The sequence below is a fragment of the Strix aluco genome, chromosome 4 (assembly GCF_031877795.1).
Source record: "Strix aluco isolate bStrAlu1 chromosome 4, bStrAlu1.hap1, whole genome shotgun sequence".
In the NCBI taxonomy this organism is placed as follows: domain Eukaryota; kingdom Metazoa; phylum Chordata; class Aves; order Strigiformes; family Strigidae; genus Strix; species Strix aluco.
In genome coordinates, this window is record NC_133934.1 from 15,083,050 (window position 1) to 15,099,456 (window position 16,407).

At 42.3% G+C, this 16,407-nt stretch overlaps 1 protein-coding gene across 3 annotated transcripts in view; it reads right to left on the reverse strand.

Annotated features, from left to right (window-relative positions):
* SLC2A9 (solute carrier family 2 member 9) overlaps positions 1 to 2,457 on the reverse strand; it is a 108,600-nt gene extending 106,143 nt beyond the window's left edge. For all 3 annotated transcript variants that reach the window (XM_074822130.1, XM_074822132.1, XM_074822131.1), the window contains exon 1: positions 2,357 to 2,457. In XM_074822130.1, the coding sequence (XP_074678231.1) occupies positions 2,357 to 2,437 (81 nt within the window). In that variant the 5' untranslated portion in view covers positions 2,438 to 2,457. The remainder of the gene's footprint in view (positions 1 to 2,356) is intronic.
* Positions 2,458 to 16,407: the final 13,950 nt, after the last annotated feature.

Consider the following 16,407-nt stretch of genomic DNA (forward strand, 5'->3'; position numbering starts at 1 on the left):
GGCCCGTGAAGGAGGGATGAGACACTCGGGTGCCAGGGCAGGGACCGCAGTGTACAACCCAGCACGTGTGGGGCCTGCCATGCTCCGTGGCTGCCATTCCTGAGGGCTCAAAACATGCCCTGTGGGACAGCTGAGTGTTTTAACTTTTTCCACATGTGGGAACTTCTTAAGAGATTACACAGTTCATTAACCAGCCTGTTTTCAGTCAGGTCAAGAGGAAGTATACAGGAGGAAAAAAGGCTCATGTAAGAAATATACCCTGTTGAGTTCATTATATAAGCCAAAACCAATTTCTTATTATTAGCCAGCTTCTTAAAATGAACCTGCCACACACACACAGAATTTTGCACCATTACTTTGGTAGCAAAAACCAGAAATTTTGACATAAGCCTTTATTTAGCTTCTGGTGGTAACACCTCATATTAGGTGCCCATTACCTCTACCATGCACAAGCATTCCTACACTTAGAAGAAATTGCTACTACTCTGAACTAATGATGCTGAGCAGAATATTCCTGGAGGTCTACCAGGCTGCTCCCAAAGGGTTCACGAATGATAAGCGCGAGTTCACAAGTGCTATGTGGCAATCCTGATGCAATATTGCTAAAGGGCTCTACTCCAACAATGTTAGACCCATCAAAAAATACTGCGAACAAAATGATTCAGAACATATAGCCTAGCGTTTATTAAAAACTCCAGCAAATGCTTAAACCTTTCAGCACTGGCAAATTACATGCACGCGAGGCTGTGGAAGATAATGCAGTACAAATCACAGAAGCGCTGCCAAATTAGAAAACCCCACATCCACTTTATTTTCAAGTGTTTCAAATAGCTGGGCTTAGAGACTACTTCAATACCAAGAATTTTTCAACCATGCAGCCTGCTGCAGAAAACCTCAGACTTACTAGATTCGAAGTTTTACTGTTCTTGGAACACAAACTTCAACTTCTCCATGACCTGTCTCCTCATACACTATTTTAAATATTTGCTCAGGCTTCAGCAGTGCCAAATAAAAGACGAAAGCACAATGAAGCAAGAACGCAAAAAAAAAAAAAAATCAAACTGTTGCTCAGAAAAATATTAACCTCATGGCAATGTTAACAAAAGAAAAAAAATAATGTGTTTTACAGTGACTGGGAAACAAGGCGGCAACCACGCCTCCCTCATAGGTGCTCCTTGACTACACCGCCATCCATGTGCTCATGCGCCGCTGCCACCAGCGCAAGGGCAGGTAGGTGTGACTGTCACCACAGCAATCAGTGTTCAGTCAGGAAAGTTCAGTTGCATGTTAAGTTCACAGCCAAGACCTCCAGATACCTGAGAACTGCTTACTTGTAAAAATCCACATTTTGGGTCTTACCACAGATCCCAGGACACCGTGCTCTGAAGGATGCTTTTCCCAACTCCCGTACTTGTTCAGCATGCAGTGTAACATTTGTGTCGGCTACTACAAGTCTTAAATTGTCTTTATTTTTTTAAATGATGAGAGTTTGCATTTCAGTTTTCAAAATACAGTTTAGAATACTGTACCTTGGTTAGTTAGCTAGAACCCCCTTCTCAGATTAAAATTAAAAAATTTGTAAGTGGTAAACGTTGCACGCACACATAAGGAAGCTTTAATATTCTTAAACGGATGTTGCTAAGGCTTTCTGGTGATACCGGGAAGCTGGACTTTGGAGCGCCTCACCCGATACCCTGAACGAGACCCAGTTTTAGGCGAGCACCCCGCGCCCAGACAGCCTTCGGCTCCGAGGAGGGCCGTGCCGATTCAGCACGGCCGCAAGGCGGCCGGGGCCGGCAGGTGCGCCCGCGGACACGGCGGCCCCGGTGCTGCTCTGACCCCGGGGCAGGCGGGCGAGGCAGGGCAGGGCGGCCCCGGCACCCCCACCCCCGGCGCGGCCCCGCCGGGCCGGGCGGTCTGAGGCGCCCCCGCCGCTCCCCACGCGGGCTCCGCCGGCGCTGCCCTCCGCCCGTCCTCTGGGTGCCGGCTCGGCGGCCGCGGTATTTTTAGCTCTGCCCGCCGCCGGCCTCTCCTGCACCCGCACCAACAACTTTCCGAGCGGGGAAGGGCTCGGCGCCGCCGCTCTGCAACCGGAGCTCTGCCTCGCTCCCGGGGGAGCCGCGGGCAGTTACTCCAGCTCCCGCCGCCGCCGTGCAGCAGCCTGGCTTCTCCTCCCTCCCTACCCCGCTGGGCACCGACCGAAGGCGCCCCCCGCTCCCGTTAGTCGTCCCCAAGGCGCGGGCAGCGCAGGCCGGGCTCGCTCCCGCCCCGCCGCTTACGCACCGCTTACCCAGCGACGGTCATTTCCAGACCAAAATACCCTCGCGGAGACGCCGCGCTGCCCCGCGCTACTTACGCTCCTGCCTGCGCGGCGGCGGCCGCCCCCTTCTCCCCGCGCCACCAGCGTGGCCGCCTCGGGCCCCGCCGCCGGGTCCATGCCGCTGCCGCACGTGCGCAGCGGCCGCGCATCTCCGCCGGGCAGCGCGCGGGGCGCAGCGGGGGCGCGGCCGCGGGAGGTGGCGCTGGGGGAGGGTGGGGGGGTGCCCGGGCGGGCGGCGGCGGCCCCGGCCCCGTTTCGCAGCGGCGGCCGCGGGCAGACATGGCTCCCGGGAGGGGCGGGGAGCGGGCCGGCGCCCGCAGGCAGGGCTCGGGGGGCGCGACAGCCCCGGCCCGTTTATTACCCGCGTGCTTGTGCATAATTTAGGGCAGGTGCGTGCCCGGCCCCTGCGCGGGTGCCGCCTGGGAAGCCGGGCTGCCTTTCTGTACCAGGCGCTAGAGCAAGGAGGGAAGAGTTTTCCCGAGCTGCCGAGGCTGGGCAGTGAAGATGCCACAAGACTTGTAGCCAATTAAGATTAAGTTAACCACGCGGCGTGGGGATGTCTCCACAGCCTCAGGAGGTTGAGATCTGACACTCAGGTTACTGCTGTGTAATGGATAGTGATTAGGCATGCTACCTGGGGAAGAGAAAAGCTTTCAGCTGTTATTTTTGAAGATACCTATTTGAAAACATGGGGATTTTGAACTTCTAAGAGTTAACTACACCTTCTAGTTGGCAATGGATGAGTATTAGGTGCATCTGGGAACTACTCCCAGCAGTTAATATTGGTGGAACTCCGTACTGTTTCCACTTCTGGCATGCTACATACCTCACAACTAGCTTAGAGCTCTCAAAGACACAATAAGTAATGCTACAAAGCACTGCAGGTTTGAAAGCAGTATATGATGCAGCAACTTTGAAGTGTCGTTGGCTCAGATCAAGCTGAGCAGTGTTTGAATAGAAAGCCAGATGATACTCATTAACATGTACAATTATCGTACATATTGAGAAATGTCAGCATAGATAGCTGATCCAGACATCATTGATCATCTCTTTGAATGGTCATAAGCAGTAAAAGAGTCAAGTTAGGAGAATCAAGCATCTAAAATACATGGAGTGTATTTGGGATGAATCAGACACCTGTGTTTTATTTAGTTTCATTTTAAATAGCACAGTGCAAGTAGTTCAGTTCATACTCAAATACAAATAATATGGCTCCATGTGATTAATACGTACATAATTTCTCAACACACTCACATTCTTTGACCTTTTACAATCACCGTTAGTAAGCTGCAGAAACTAAACAGATGCTACTCTCTATACCCCTCAAATTTTTATCCTGGCAGCTTCCCCTTCCTCAAATCTCCATGTTTCCATGGAAAGAAGCATCATTTTGCTCTTCTCTTACATGTCAGAGTGGAAGGGGAAAAAAGGGGAAGAATATACAGCTTTGTGAGTTCTTCTAGAAGAAAGGTGTCAGAGACAAAAATCAAAGCTTTTCTCCACAGAATACATCCTCCCAAAATTTCCTTTTGAAAGCACAGAAACAGTTCTCCAAAATGTTACCACTGTCCTCAGTGAGAGAGGACATAAAAGGGAGGCTTTAACCTAACCTAAAGTCAAGTAGTCCCAGAATGGTTTGCCAAACCAGACCTACATGTAAAGAGAAACACGGGAAAAAATGAGAGGTCTGTGGTGCAGGCCCATAGTAAGCCCATTAGCAGTCCAGGTACCAAAGGCAGAAAGGAAACAACAGCATTCCAGCATTCCTGTGTTTAGGACACTGAGCCTGTGCCTACAAGTATTCATATAGGTTCCAAGTACTTATTTTCTGCCTCCAGTCCCCAAATAACAAACGTGTTGACAGAAGATTGGGGAATTCACTCACCATTTTTTTCTTCACCGCCTTATTTTCTTTCATCTCACCATTGCTTTGCTGTTTGTTCTCCATTCTGCGTTACCTTGTTAGGTAATAGCTGAGGGAAGAAAAGAGGGAAACTTGTGGTACTGTTCAGCTGAGGCAGGAATGTGGGTTTTTTTTAATAAAATTATAAATCTGACCCAGGAAGGACTTGAAAAAGCCTATAAGAAGTCTAACTACTCCCTTCAAAAGTCAGATCCTCATTCAGAAAGGCGTAGCAGCACTAAACTGAACGCAGTTAAAAGGAACTAAAACATACATGCTAACTGCGTTTAAGTAGTCTGCTCAGAGGGCAGCATGCTCTTTGGAGCAGGCATGGTAGTTCCTTGCACAACTAAAGCGTGAAGGGGAAAAAAACTACGATATACAACATCAGGCCCTTCAGTGTCTCTATTAGAATAAGATCATCAGACCCACTGCAACTACAAAAAGAGTTTAGATAGTCAGGTGAAACTCCATTACTATGTCTGGGTTGCAGCCAGGACATTTGGATTAATTGGTGGTGTGATTCTAATGATTATTAGACCTTATAATCCTTATAATGATTATTAGACCTTATAAACCTTATAATGCTGAGGCTTTACCTGAACGCATTTGCAAAGGAGGGGTCCATTTATTTACTGCTCTGTCAAGAAAATTCTTGACATATGTGCTTTAATAATGTTAAAGGATGTTTTAATCATAATCTATTAAGAAACTAAACTCATTTCTGGGGTTTCAGAGAGGATGGATTATCCATTATTTACACTGTGCTTCATTGTATGCTCTTGGGTGGTCTGTCAGTCTGTTCAGTCAATTTGGAATATGGATTACTGGGTTCTTCTATCTTAACAACTTGAGATGACAGCACATTTCAAGATCTTTGCTTACTTGGTCATTATGGTAACCATAGATCCAGTCTTGAATGCAAGCTGTCTTGTAGACAAGAGTCTACAAGATAGTGAGCTACGATACGTGGGAGGGTAACAGTCGATTTAGTGAAACAGTATGTTGGAGTGGAAATTGTGTTGACGCCATTACACATGCAAGAGGTTTTTTAAGAAGAAACCCTGTCTGATGCTGCCATTGGCAGTACTGGGGCCATTGGCTCAGCTAGTTCCAAGAAATCAGACTGAGCTTTTAAGTAAGAGAAGCTAGAGATGTGGCAGCATCCTATAAGTGCCAAAGCCAAAAAAACTACCTTCTTCCCTCTCTACCTCCCAGTGCAGTCAATACTAAAAACCTGCAAACAACTCCTTTCCCTCTGCTGCAAAGGGCCTTAGTCAATTCCTGTGAAATTACTCTTCAAAAAGAGCTTTCAAGGCAAATGTATTTCAGTTTATAGGAGAGATGCTTAGTCTCATCATCAGCAGTTCACCTGTCCCATGCCACATTTAACAAGCATAACAAAAATAATGTCAGACTTGCTCACTTGCAGCACCCACATGCTATATGGTATTTCATATACAGATAATGTAGATAATTAAATTAATGAAGGTGCTGACAGTATTAATAAAGCATCATCAAACTGGAATTTAAGAGTTTACAAGACGAAGAGTATATGGGGCATAGCAGTGAAACAGAAACAGCACAGGCTCAGTCAGAAACAGTCTGCTAAGCATCTAAAGAGGCATAACTCAATCTCACAGCTAAGCCACTAGCAAGAATAACTTGTGTCTGCCTTCCCTCACCGCTTTTTTTTTTTTTATATGGCTGAATCTTCCTCTTGTTCTTTGAGCATTTAAGCTTTAAAATGCTTATGTTTGGAAAGTTTAATTGCTAGCAGTGAACTACCTGCAGAAGTGTTCAGACTGAACTGTTCCTCCTTTATTTTGCATCACCCTAGTTTCACAACTTTTTGAATATATCCACTGACTGTAGAAAAATATCCAGGACAGGCATCCAACGTGATGCAAAAAATAAGGAATCTGGACTGGGAAGGGAGTAGAAATCACTGAAATCCTGCACAGATTTGTCAGTGTTACTTTTGCAGTCTTACTGACTTGTGTGCAGAGAAGAGACACATGATTACAGCAATCAGAACCCTGATCTTCAAACTGCAGTGTTTGACAAAATCTGAAGAAGTGACATTCCAGTTAGGGGAATGAAAGTCTGAGATTTGCACTGCTGCTGGTGGTGGCCATTCACTGAAAAGTTTTAATAGGGCAGAAAAGTGTATTAGTTCCCCCTGATGTTCATATTGCTATGATCAGGTAAGATGCTTAAGTTGTGGATCCAGAAATATTCATTCATTATTCATTCTTTATCATAGAAGATGAGATCTGTCTGCTCCCTAGCATGTACAATTACTCAGGAGGTGACCCACGAATGAGGAAAGCTTCATTTACGTCAGGCCAGGGAGGCACCTTCCATTTCAGCATTGCAATCAGAGCTTTGCTTACCTACTCATCTAGCAGTTTATTTAGCAATGTATAGGTTGAGTTCATTAGTAGGACATGCAGTGCAACTGATCCCTACAAATTGTTAGCCTTGGCAAGGATGGCTCCACAGTTCACAGAGTAGGAACATTATGACTGGCACAGCAAACTGACGTGAGAGAGGGATGAATAAACTTACTGCAATCTAAGTTTTGTTCTGAACTTCTGTTGAGCATTCAGCATTCATTAACTGACTGCAAGTAAGGAAAAACAAAACCTGTTGGAAAGCTGTCGTGTTCACAAAAAGCAAATATGCAAAGGGAGCTGTTTCAGATGAACTCAGATTTTGAATAGTCATATTGGTATGTTAGATGACAAAATCACTAAGGAGTTGACCACCTCAGAAAAGCTGACTTATAAGCCACATCTATTAAGGAAAAAAACCCAAACTAAGATGACCATAAGACCTGGAATAGATCAATTATTGTTGTTGTCCAGTCTGAGCATAAAGCACTGTTTGGGCTAGTAGCCAGTCAGGGCCCATTTGCTGTCTTGTTCAGAATTACACCAAGCCACCAGTCACTGCACCCAAGGCACAACACAAGCAAGCTTCAGACAGTTTATTGGCAACATAAAAGGTTCTGCAGACACAAATTCCTCATGATGGGCACATACAGCTTCCATGTCTGTCTCCCATGTGCAAAATATATTACCTCTATAGAAAGATTATGTCTCTGTCAACATTGCACTACTATGGACAGGGAAAATGTGAAAGTCAGAAGAGCAGCCTCCAGCTGACTAAATTCACTTGTAATTGTAAACCAGCACAGCCTCTCAGGGACAGAAAGGGACTGCTTTGCGCTCCTTAGAGCAAACCCCTTTCAGGTGTAGCACAGAATAGTTTGGCTTCTTTTAAAAATGGGGAGAAAGAAGCACTGAGACAACACTGCAGTAGGGTGAGAATCACAAAGCTTTGGAAAACACATTGGTGTAAAAATAACCCAGACAGACTCGGTAAGTCCTGTTGGGCCTTTGGGAAGACAAAATCGTCCAACTGAAGTACTGTGGTTTGCTATGCATGTATGTATTGGAAATAGGTAGATGCTTCAGAAGACCTTTTTTTTGATTCAACACTAAAACCCTAGTAAAAGACAACAGAGGAGAAAAGTTTTGAATCTCACTCCTATCCTGTAGCTTATACACTGCTACATTTTTTCCACTCAGCTACAGCCAAAATTCACTATGGCTGAGGGCTTGTGCCTTTCAAAAAAGGTACTGTCCTTACGGTTAAACAGACTTAAGCTGAGGACTTCCCTGTGCTTCAAGCTAGATGCTTCTGTCAGTAGTCTATGGCGTGTACTTCAATGAATGTGCTCCTCTCCCTGGTACTGTAACTCACACATACACACTCACACAAAAGAAATCCACCATTGATCAATGAAAATATTAATTAGAGCATCCAATGTGAGGAACACATTTCAAGTTTCTGTGTCCCCCAAATCAGGAACAATTTACGTATTAGATCCTGATGAGTGACATAACTATCTGTTAAAATAGATGTTCTGGAATGCCATTAAGAACTGAAGGGATTATTTTCTTCTCAAGTAGTTTTGTTAAGCTAGGTCTAGTCTGGGCAAGAGAGACTGTACAAGTCAATACTTCTTATGCTGTTTATGGAAAATGTCAAACAGTCCCCATATTAAAATACCATTGCTGGAGTCAGGTGTGGCATGAGTTCAATTTAGCACAGAGCATTCCTATGCTGCTGAACCATTTAGCAAGAGTTAGTCTCAAATACTGTAGACACCCCAGCTTCCAGAAATACCTGTTCTCTCAAGTAATCAGTTTACATAGTGTTGAAAAATGTGTATGTCTCTTTTTTCCTATATCTGTAGTGTCAGTCCTAAAGCGTCTTTAAAAGATGATGAATTATTATATCTGGATTTCAGTATTTTATACAAGTCACAGTCTGATCTCTTATACTGAGAAGAGAAAGGATTGAATTTCTATTTCAAAATTAAATATTTCAGTTTGGTCAGTTTGGTTTTGGGTTTTTTTTGTTTGTTTTTGGTTTTGTTTGGGGTTTTTTTAATATAAATTGGGGGGAAAACCAAAGCTATTTTCCATAGAAATCTGTTAACCAGGAGAGGAAGACAGATTTCAGAGTTAATGACTGCTTATATAAAAGCTGAGTACTTGACTAGCACAGGAAATAATTTGTTTACAAATTTCACAAATTGGTTTATACCAAGGGAAATCTATTCCTCCCTCCCCAAGTCAAACCCTTGAGAACATTGCTAAATTTGAGAAGTTGCTCTGAAGTATCAAGTCCAACTTCTAGGCTCTACTCACCCCTTATCCAAAGTATTCTTCACTTCCAGTAATTTCTGAAGTTCAGTGCAGTTCAGAAGCAGCCCTCTTTGGGATTGCTATAGCAGACCTCTCCTCTGAAATAGGGACAGTTAAATCATTGAATTAAATTCAAAGCCAGCTTCAACTCTTTTATACCTTTCCAGAAGTAATAAATAATTAACAGTAAAAACATAGTATGATGCTTCAGCTGGAATTCATGCAATAAATCTTTTCTACCCAATAGAAAACAATGTGCCTTGTATGGCTGCAGTACCATACAAGAGGTCTTTGTTTCAGTTGCCACACAAGCAAAAGCTTTGCTTCCCACATTCGGACCAATAGACATTTGAAATGCAAGTGCCTAAGGCTAGGACTCATTCATATACTCTTACCCGATTACAAGTGGCCAGGTGGAGGAACACCCACAGCATTCCATGTGCTGTAAATGGCTTTTAACAGTGGTGTGTTGGGCCAGTACTCTGTGTGTGAGACAGTGTGCGGTGTCAGGAGTCACCCCTTTGCAAGATTTTGAAAGGCTGGGACAAGACATACTGTACAGTAACAAAAAACACAGTAGTTCATAAAAATATTTACCTTGTCTGCTCTTCTGGCTTTGTGTCATGGACAGGAGCTCCATAACAGTTTACATACTAAGCAAAAGCAGTTTTGTCTTTGCTTTTGCTATCAGTTCCTTATGTCCCAAAGCTAAGCAGAGATAAGAACACTCTTGGGTGTGGAAAGGTGCTCTCTGTTTTGGCTTTTCCCTGCTGGGACGTGTATTGCTTTCTTTGAAAATCCAATGTATGTTGAATTAGGCTTGTCAGCATTTCCTCAAGGACCTTGATAGCTAATTTAGCTGGATTATCTGTAAACTTGCAGATACCAAACTATCCAAGATACATTAGGTAGAGAGGCAGCTGTACAGATGTGAGTTGGCTGAACCTGTAAATTCTGGCTGGGATTTGAAGTAACCTTGTTCTTTTAGGGAAGGTGGCATTATTGAACATGTGATGCTTAGTTTGTATTTCAGGTTATGATTGTTGTGGCAGCTGTACGGATACTTTTGACCCTGTTGCATAAATCTCAATGAAGTTCTCAAAAGATATTACCATCAAATTTACTTCAGCTAAACATAGGCATTCTTGTCCGGTTACAAGATGCCAATCAATGAAAACACCACTTTTGAGGGACAGAAAAGAAGTTCTCTGTAAGGTCCCCTAGCATATTTTATCTAAAAGTATCTTTAGACTTGGCATCCAATATCTTACAATTAACAGGAAAAAAATAAAGTCTTGTACTTTAGCTCTGTGTAACATGGTGGTTATAAGGAAATAAGAGATTCTCTCCTCATTCACTGGAGTGAAAGTGAGGGAGCAGACAGCCAAGTTTCAAACAAATCTTGTATCTCAGATACAAGTGACAGATGATACCTTCCAGACCTATATACATTTAATTTATGTTTTAAATCTACATTTTAACTGAAAACTTCACAAGTTTTAAATTAATCCAAAATGATTAGGTTGCGATATCTAAAACCAAGATGCACTACTTAGTAGCATCCATCATTTGTGGAAAGGACTTGTTGCTCAGCATGTCCCATGATTAGCACAAGGACAGGAAAATAAGCAAGACAAGGCTGCAAAGCTGGCACTGCTACATTATAAACCAAGTTATGTGTGGTTATATAAGCTTCAGGAAGAGATGCCTGTTCAAAAAGCTTGAATTCAATGATCGTTGAAGAGCAGCCCACTCTGTGCTAGAACTAATCCTTTCAGACTAAACAAAGCTACATCTTTGATCCAAGTTTTTGATTCAAGTTTATAAATTTGGCCTGTATCAACCTGAGCAAGATTACAAATAAACCATCTTAAGGGCAACTTGTGCAGTCATGACCAAGAAATAGGACAAACAAAACAAGAATTGCTTTGTTAGATACCACCCTAGAAAGAAGTGAAATTTTTTTTCATGGAAATGGTAAACAGAAAAGAAAAAGTAGAGAGAATCTTTACAAGCGAGCCTCAGTTAAAAGCTTACCAACCGAATATTCAGACAGAAGTCTGAAATTTTAATTTCAGGTTCAAGATTAATTTTTTTCATTGTTAGAAAGTTAGAAACAGAAATGCTGGAATAAATGTGATAACCAGAGAGTATACAGTGTTTGTAACTACACGTGTGAATGCTCATTTACATGTAAAGATGTAGTTGGTTTCTATGCAGATAGGCCCCTTTGGAAATGCAGTCTCAAATTGGTAAGCAAAACTGATACTTAGATTTTAGTTCTATAAAAATGCCCTCATCTGGCAAAGCAGTAGTATATCGTTTGGTTTTAAACCTAATTCCGTAGGAAAATTAAAGTATTTATGTACACGCTTGCCAGTGAAAGTGAGAACATCCATCTTCTCACTCAAACCCCCAAAACTGGAATTTGGTGTCTTTCATGGCTGCACGTCCTCAGTGGAAACATATTGCGTTCCTGTACTGCTAAAACCATAGTTTTGAGAGAAGAGCTAGGACACTGACCATTTTTATTTAGTAGTCTTTTCAGCTTAAAAATCTCAGAGTTTCCAATATGTAGGTGTCAGTACAAGCAGATCTAACAGATCGGGGTGGGGGGAGTGGAACAGAACCAGGATATTGACTATTTTTAAATATTTTTTACTGATTATTACATAACAGTGCCTTGGATCAGCTACAGCAGAGTATTTCCCAGTTCTTTGCAAGAAAAAGTGGTTAATAATTATCCTTTGCTGTGTTGGCCATTAGTGTTGTTTTAGTGTTGTTTTAACTGTTTTCTCTCATTTACACATGCAAGTCTGGTATGTCATCATTTAGGAAAAATCCTATGAGCTATGAGTTTAATGTTATCATTATGTTAGGGTTATTTCCAACATTACCTTCCATGTAGATTAAAGCTAGTTAAATCTTTGCCAAATTAATTCCAGTGAAGTCAGCCTAGCATCCACCTGCCATTTAGTAAATGTTGAATTAAATATTGACAAGTAAAAGCTTTTATGTTGTAAGGTCATGCCCTGAATTAAGACCAGAGCTGCTCCTGGGTACAGGTTCATTCCAGGTGGAAAGGAAACACCCTCAAAGTGGTGGATTATGCCCCAAAATGAAGCCCTTCCAGGATGGGAATTTTGGTCTCAATCCTGAAGAAGGCAGAGTACCCAGCATCTAAGTGGGTTTTGGTTGAACATCAGAGAATACTTTCAAAACTCTCAAGACTGATATATTTGAGTAGCTTCTGTTGTCTTTATTGGTGCTGTAAGGAAGGAAACGTCTCACCAGGGCATTAGAGGGCTTGAGACTTCCTTCTCTCTTCAAGAAGTAGCAAAACCTGCTTCCAACAGGCCAATATACCCTGACAGATGGATTCTTTACAGATCTTTTCCTGAAGTCTCATTACAGGCATCAAGAACAGACAGGTAATTTCTACCAAAACAGTTCTTCTGATCAGCGGTCCTATTACACTTAGGAATTGTTTACTACTCCTCTTGAAACCTTCAGAGGAGAACCATGGATGATGTTTTTGAAAGATCACTTAAATTGCTAACCCTCCAGGTGAAGGTCCATGTTCTGACTCACACAAGGATCATCCTCATCAATATAATGACTCCTTCTAGCCTTAGACATGGCTCTTGACCTCTGTGGAGGGGGAAATGAAACAAAATGCCTTTGCATGTACTGCACTCTCAGCCAGTCTTTAGCTTGCTCAAAACTCAAGTTGCAGGGCTAAAGCTCCAGCCCCCTGGGAACAGCGAACACTGCTCAAGCCCAGAGTCCATGCATTCCTCACAATGCTGAATGTGCCTAAAAAGGATGCAGAGCAAGCCCAGGGTAGAAATACATACTCATGTTGCTTTCTTGTGAAAGTTGGTCCTGGAAATCAAGCTAGGAAAATAACTTTGCCCTATCCAACCTGCCCAGTTATTTTAAATAGCCCTAATCCCAGTTTTGCTTTAAACTGCCAGACCCTTTTAGCTTATCTAGCTGTAGTTTTAGGTCTCTTTTTTCTTCATCTAGGGACTAAAAATAATGCAGAAATATTTGTGTAACAAATTATTCTCTCCACAAATTCATGAAACCTGGCAAGCGGCAGCTCACCATTTACGCTCTTGAAGGCTAAGAGATATTACCAAAGTATTCCCCTCACATTAGGAAAAGATAATGTAATATAAGAATTTGTTTTGAAAGTGTCACTACCTTAATTTGTGTAATTAAAGCTTCATATATAAATATGGTAAAACTCTACATATTGTGAACATAGGTGGTTTTCTCTTACTTCAAGGAACTGGAGAATGAAAGGAAAAACTAGTGAGATGGTAGATCCTCCCACCTCTCCCAAGCTTTAGCTGTGATTTCCAGGGACATTTAAGTGTCTTTTGTTGTAGCTTTAAAAATGTTACAGAAAATGTTTTGTCACACTCTGTAGGTTTCAATTACATGAACATAAAGATGTGAAACTCCCTTACATTTCCAGGGATTATGAAATACTGGAAAGGCTGATGACTGAAGGGCCTGCTTTGCATTTCAAAAGCTATTGGGGTCAAAGTCTGTTAGTTATTACCATTTTCAGCAGTTCTTGGTGTCAGGGCCCAAAGCACATAGCCTGTCCTGGCTCAGGGCCAGCTTAGAGAATGGGTGCAGGCACCCGGCTGTAGGAGAGCCCATCTGAACAGCGAGGATTCCCCTCCACCTTCACTCAGGAGAACATGGTAAGGGGACACTCTCAGCCATTGTCCTCAGTCCAGGTTAAGCTGATCCAAACCTTTGCCCTGACCAACAGGCCTGACTTTGCGGCTCGAAGTCAGACCTGCCTTGTCACCGTGGTCTTTCTTGCCTGTTGATCACATGGTTGTGCCCGACCCTGGGTGCTAGGGTCACAGGCCTGACTCTGACTTACTGACTTTAGTTCTCATCTGAACCCTGGACCTGCCTCAACACCAGGAGGTTCTCTGCAGATTGGGGCTCTTGGCTTAACCTGGCCATTGCTACCAGATGACCGGCAGCCAAACAAAGAAATAGTTAAAGAAATGACATGTAACTTGCATAAAAGGCACTGTTATATAGTAAATTCAGATGTCATGTGGAGCTACAGACCAATAAAAAGAGCAAAGGACTGGAGGTCAGATGATTTGTCATAATCCACTCCCTACCAGTGTGAAACCATCAACCTCAGGGCCCAGAGGAGCAGGGGATGGGTGAGCATAATGCTAGGGAGAGGAGCAGGATCTGAGGAGTGTGTGTATATAACACTTCTGACCGCATTGTTATTCTCTCTGTAATAAATAGATCGGGACTAATAACAAGACTATAATTGTAATTTTAAGAGTAACAAGCTTACAGTTAACAGTAAATTCTTAGTAGATCTAAGGTGTGCTTCCTCTTTGCCAATATCTTGAGCATAACAGTGTTTCCGTTCCATGTTTTCCTGCTCTGGAAACCAGAGTAATTTGAACTGTGATCTCCAGAAAGGGAGGTGCATGACACTACAATTAGTATATTGTATATTTAGTATATTTATTTGTCAAAAGCAGGAATTTTTCAGCTGGTTAGCACTGGAAACAGCAAGTGGAATTCTCCATTAGAAAAAATAGTCTTTGCTTCAGTTGTAGTCAAATTGTAAAATAATTTTTCTGCAGTAAACTTAATTGTCAGTTTTTGCTCAGGATGCTAAGTAATACTTCTTAACCACCTAATTATTTAGGTGGACTAATCATCTGTAGAAATTATTATGTAAGCAGAACAGCATATTCCAGGAAGACATTAGAAGCGAAATTAATTTCACTGTGATTTCAAGTGAATACGGTATCTTTGTACTCAGTTTATGAAATAAAAGGGCATTGACAGAAATTTTGCATCCAGACTTTTCCTATGGAAAGAATAACTTCTGTAATAGGCAAACTTATGTTGCACCTCTTCACACAAGGTTTGATACATTTAAAGCCCATTTCTACAAGGAGCTGAGTATGTCTCCTGCAGTGTGACTGAAGGTTGAAGATGACATTTTCAGGAGTAACTGCTCACCAGTTCAAATCCTCTACATCATATTATGAAATAGCTCCATAAAACTTATCTCTTGTGCTCTCCTTGTGGCGTTGATTGTAATGTAAGGAACAGAACACAAATTGGTAATTAAGGGTGGGGGGAGGGGAGGAGGGGAACAGTGGCCTACCCAAGGACTGTTACTGTGTTTTACACTGCACTGTTGGAGGTATTGATGACTGATGTTGAAGAATGCATCCCGAGCGTTCAGAGAAGATGGCTAAACCCCACAGGAAGGTATCATGCATTTGGTGAGTGGCTCCTAGCAAAAAAGCTCTTCCAGTGAGAAGATCGCCTACCCTGTAACTGTACAAGCTTCCAGACAGATGTATGCACAGCTTCTCAGGTAGCATAAAAGCACCAAGTTATAAATCTGCATAACACCCTGTGATAGCCCAATATCCTCTGTTTAGGTTGCTACTGACAGCTACCATATAAGGTTTCTTTTCATCATTCCTGCTTTGCTCATACTCAAGCATTTCCCATAGTAGCAACTTTTTGGTCTATTGAGTCTTAAGTACTGGCTTTTAAGTTCAGAGCTAGCCTCTGACCACTCTTGCTGATGAAGGTTTACCAGTTCAGCAAACTACTGTAATTTCATGGTGTAAGCTAGTATATGAAAGGAAAACCACTGATATGAAATGAGGCAGATCATTAACAGTAAGATTGTCACTAGCTTATCAGAAGAACCTAGGACATTTCACGAGACTCAAGTTTTATTGCCAATTATACTAACAGGATGTGATAGTGACTGAATTATATCCAAGTGCATGACTCATGCCATCTATTTCGAAAAATCCTGGAACAACACTATGTTATTGCATTCCACTTTGCTGTTGGTTCAAGGGGCAGTACTTTCATGTTAAGACTTATGTTGTTACTTAATAAAACATTAACCTGAGAACAGAAAAAGGAATCTATAGGTAGTACACACTAAGCCATTGGGGACAACGTACAAAGTTGTGAGCTTATTCCCCAAGTGAGTATTGAAATAATTGGTAATTGCATAGCAGAGTTTTGTGTATAGGTCCCCTCACCTCCCATTTATGGTTGTAATGAAAATCAAGTTTTTAAGTACTTAGTGTGACTTGGTCTGTGAAAAGTAATTCATTGTTCCAGACCAGTATAGGATGCAAGAACATGCTATCTAAGCACACAAAGAAGTTATGCAAGCGCTAAAACACCATGATAAACTGGATATTGGTCATACTGCTGAATTTAGCTACTTCTGCATAAAATTAATTCCATCAAATATTAGAGCAATGCACAATGCCACCATTATCTGGGGATTGTATTGCTCAACCTATCACTGAGTTATTTTGAAAAAGAGGACAGATGTGAGGAGAATGTTTGCGTAACTGTACTGGGGATGGTCAAATCTAAAGCTGATTGCGGAGAACTGTAGAAAGTCA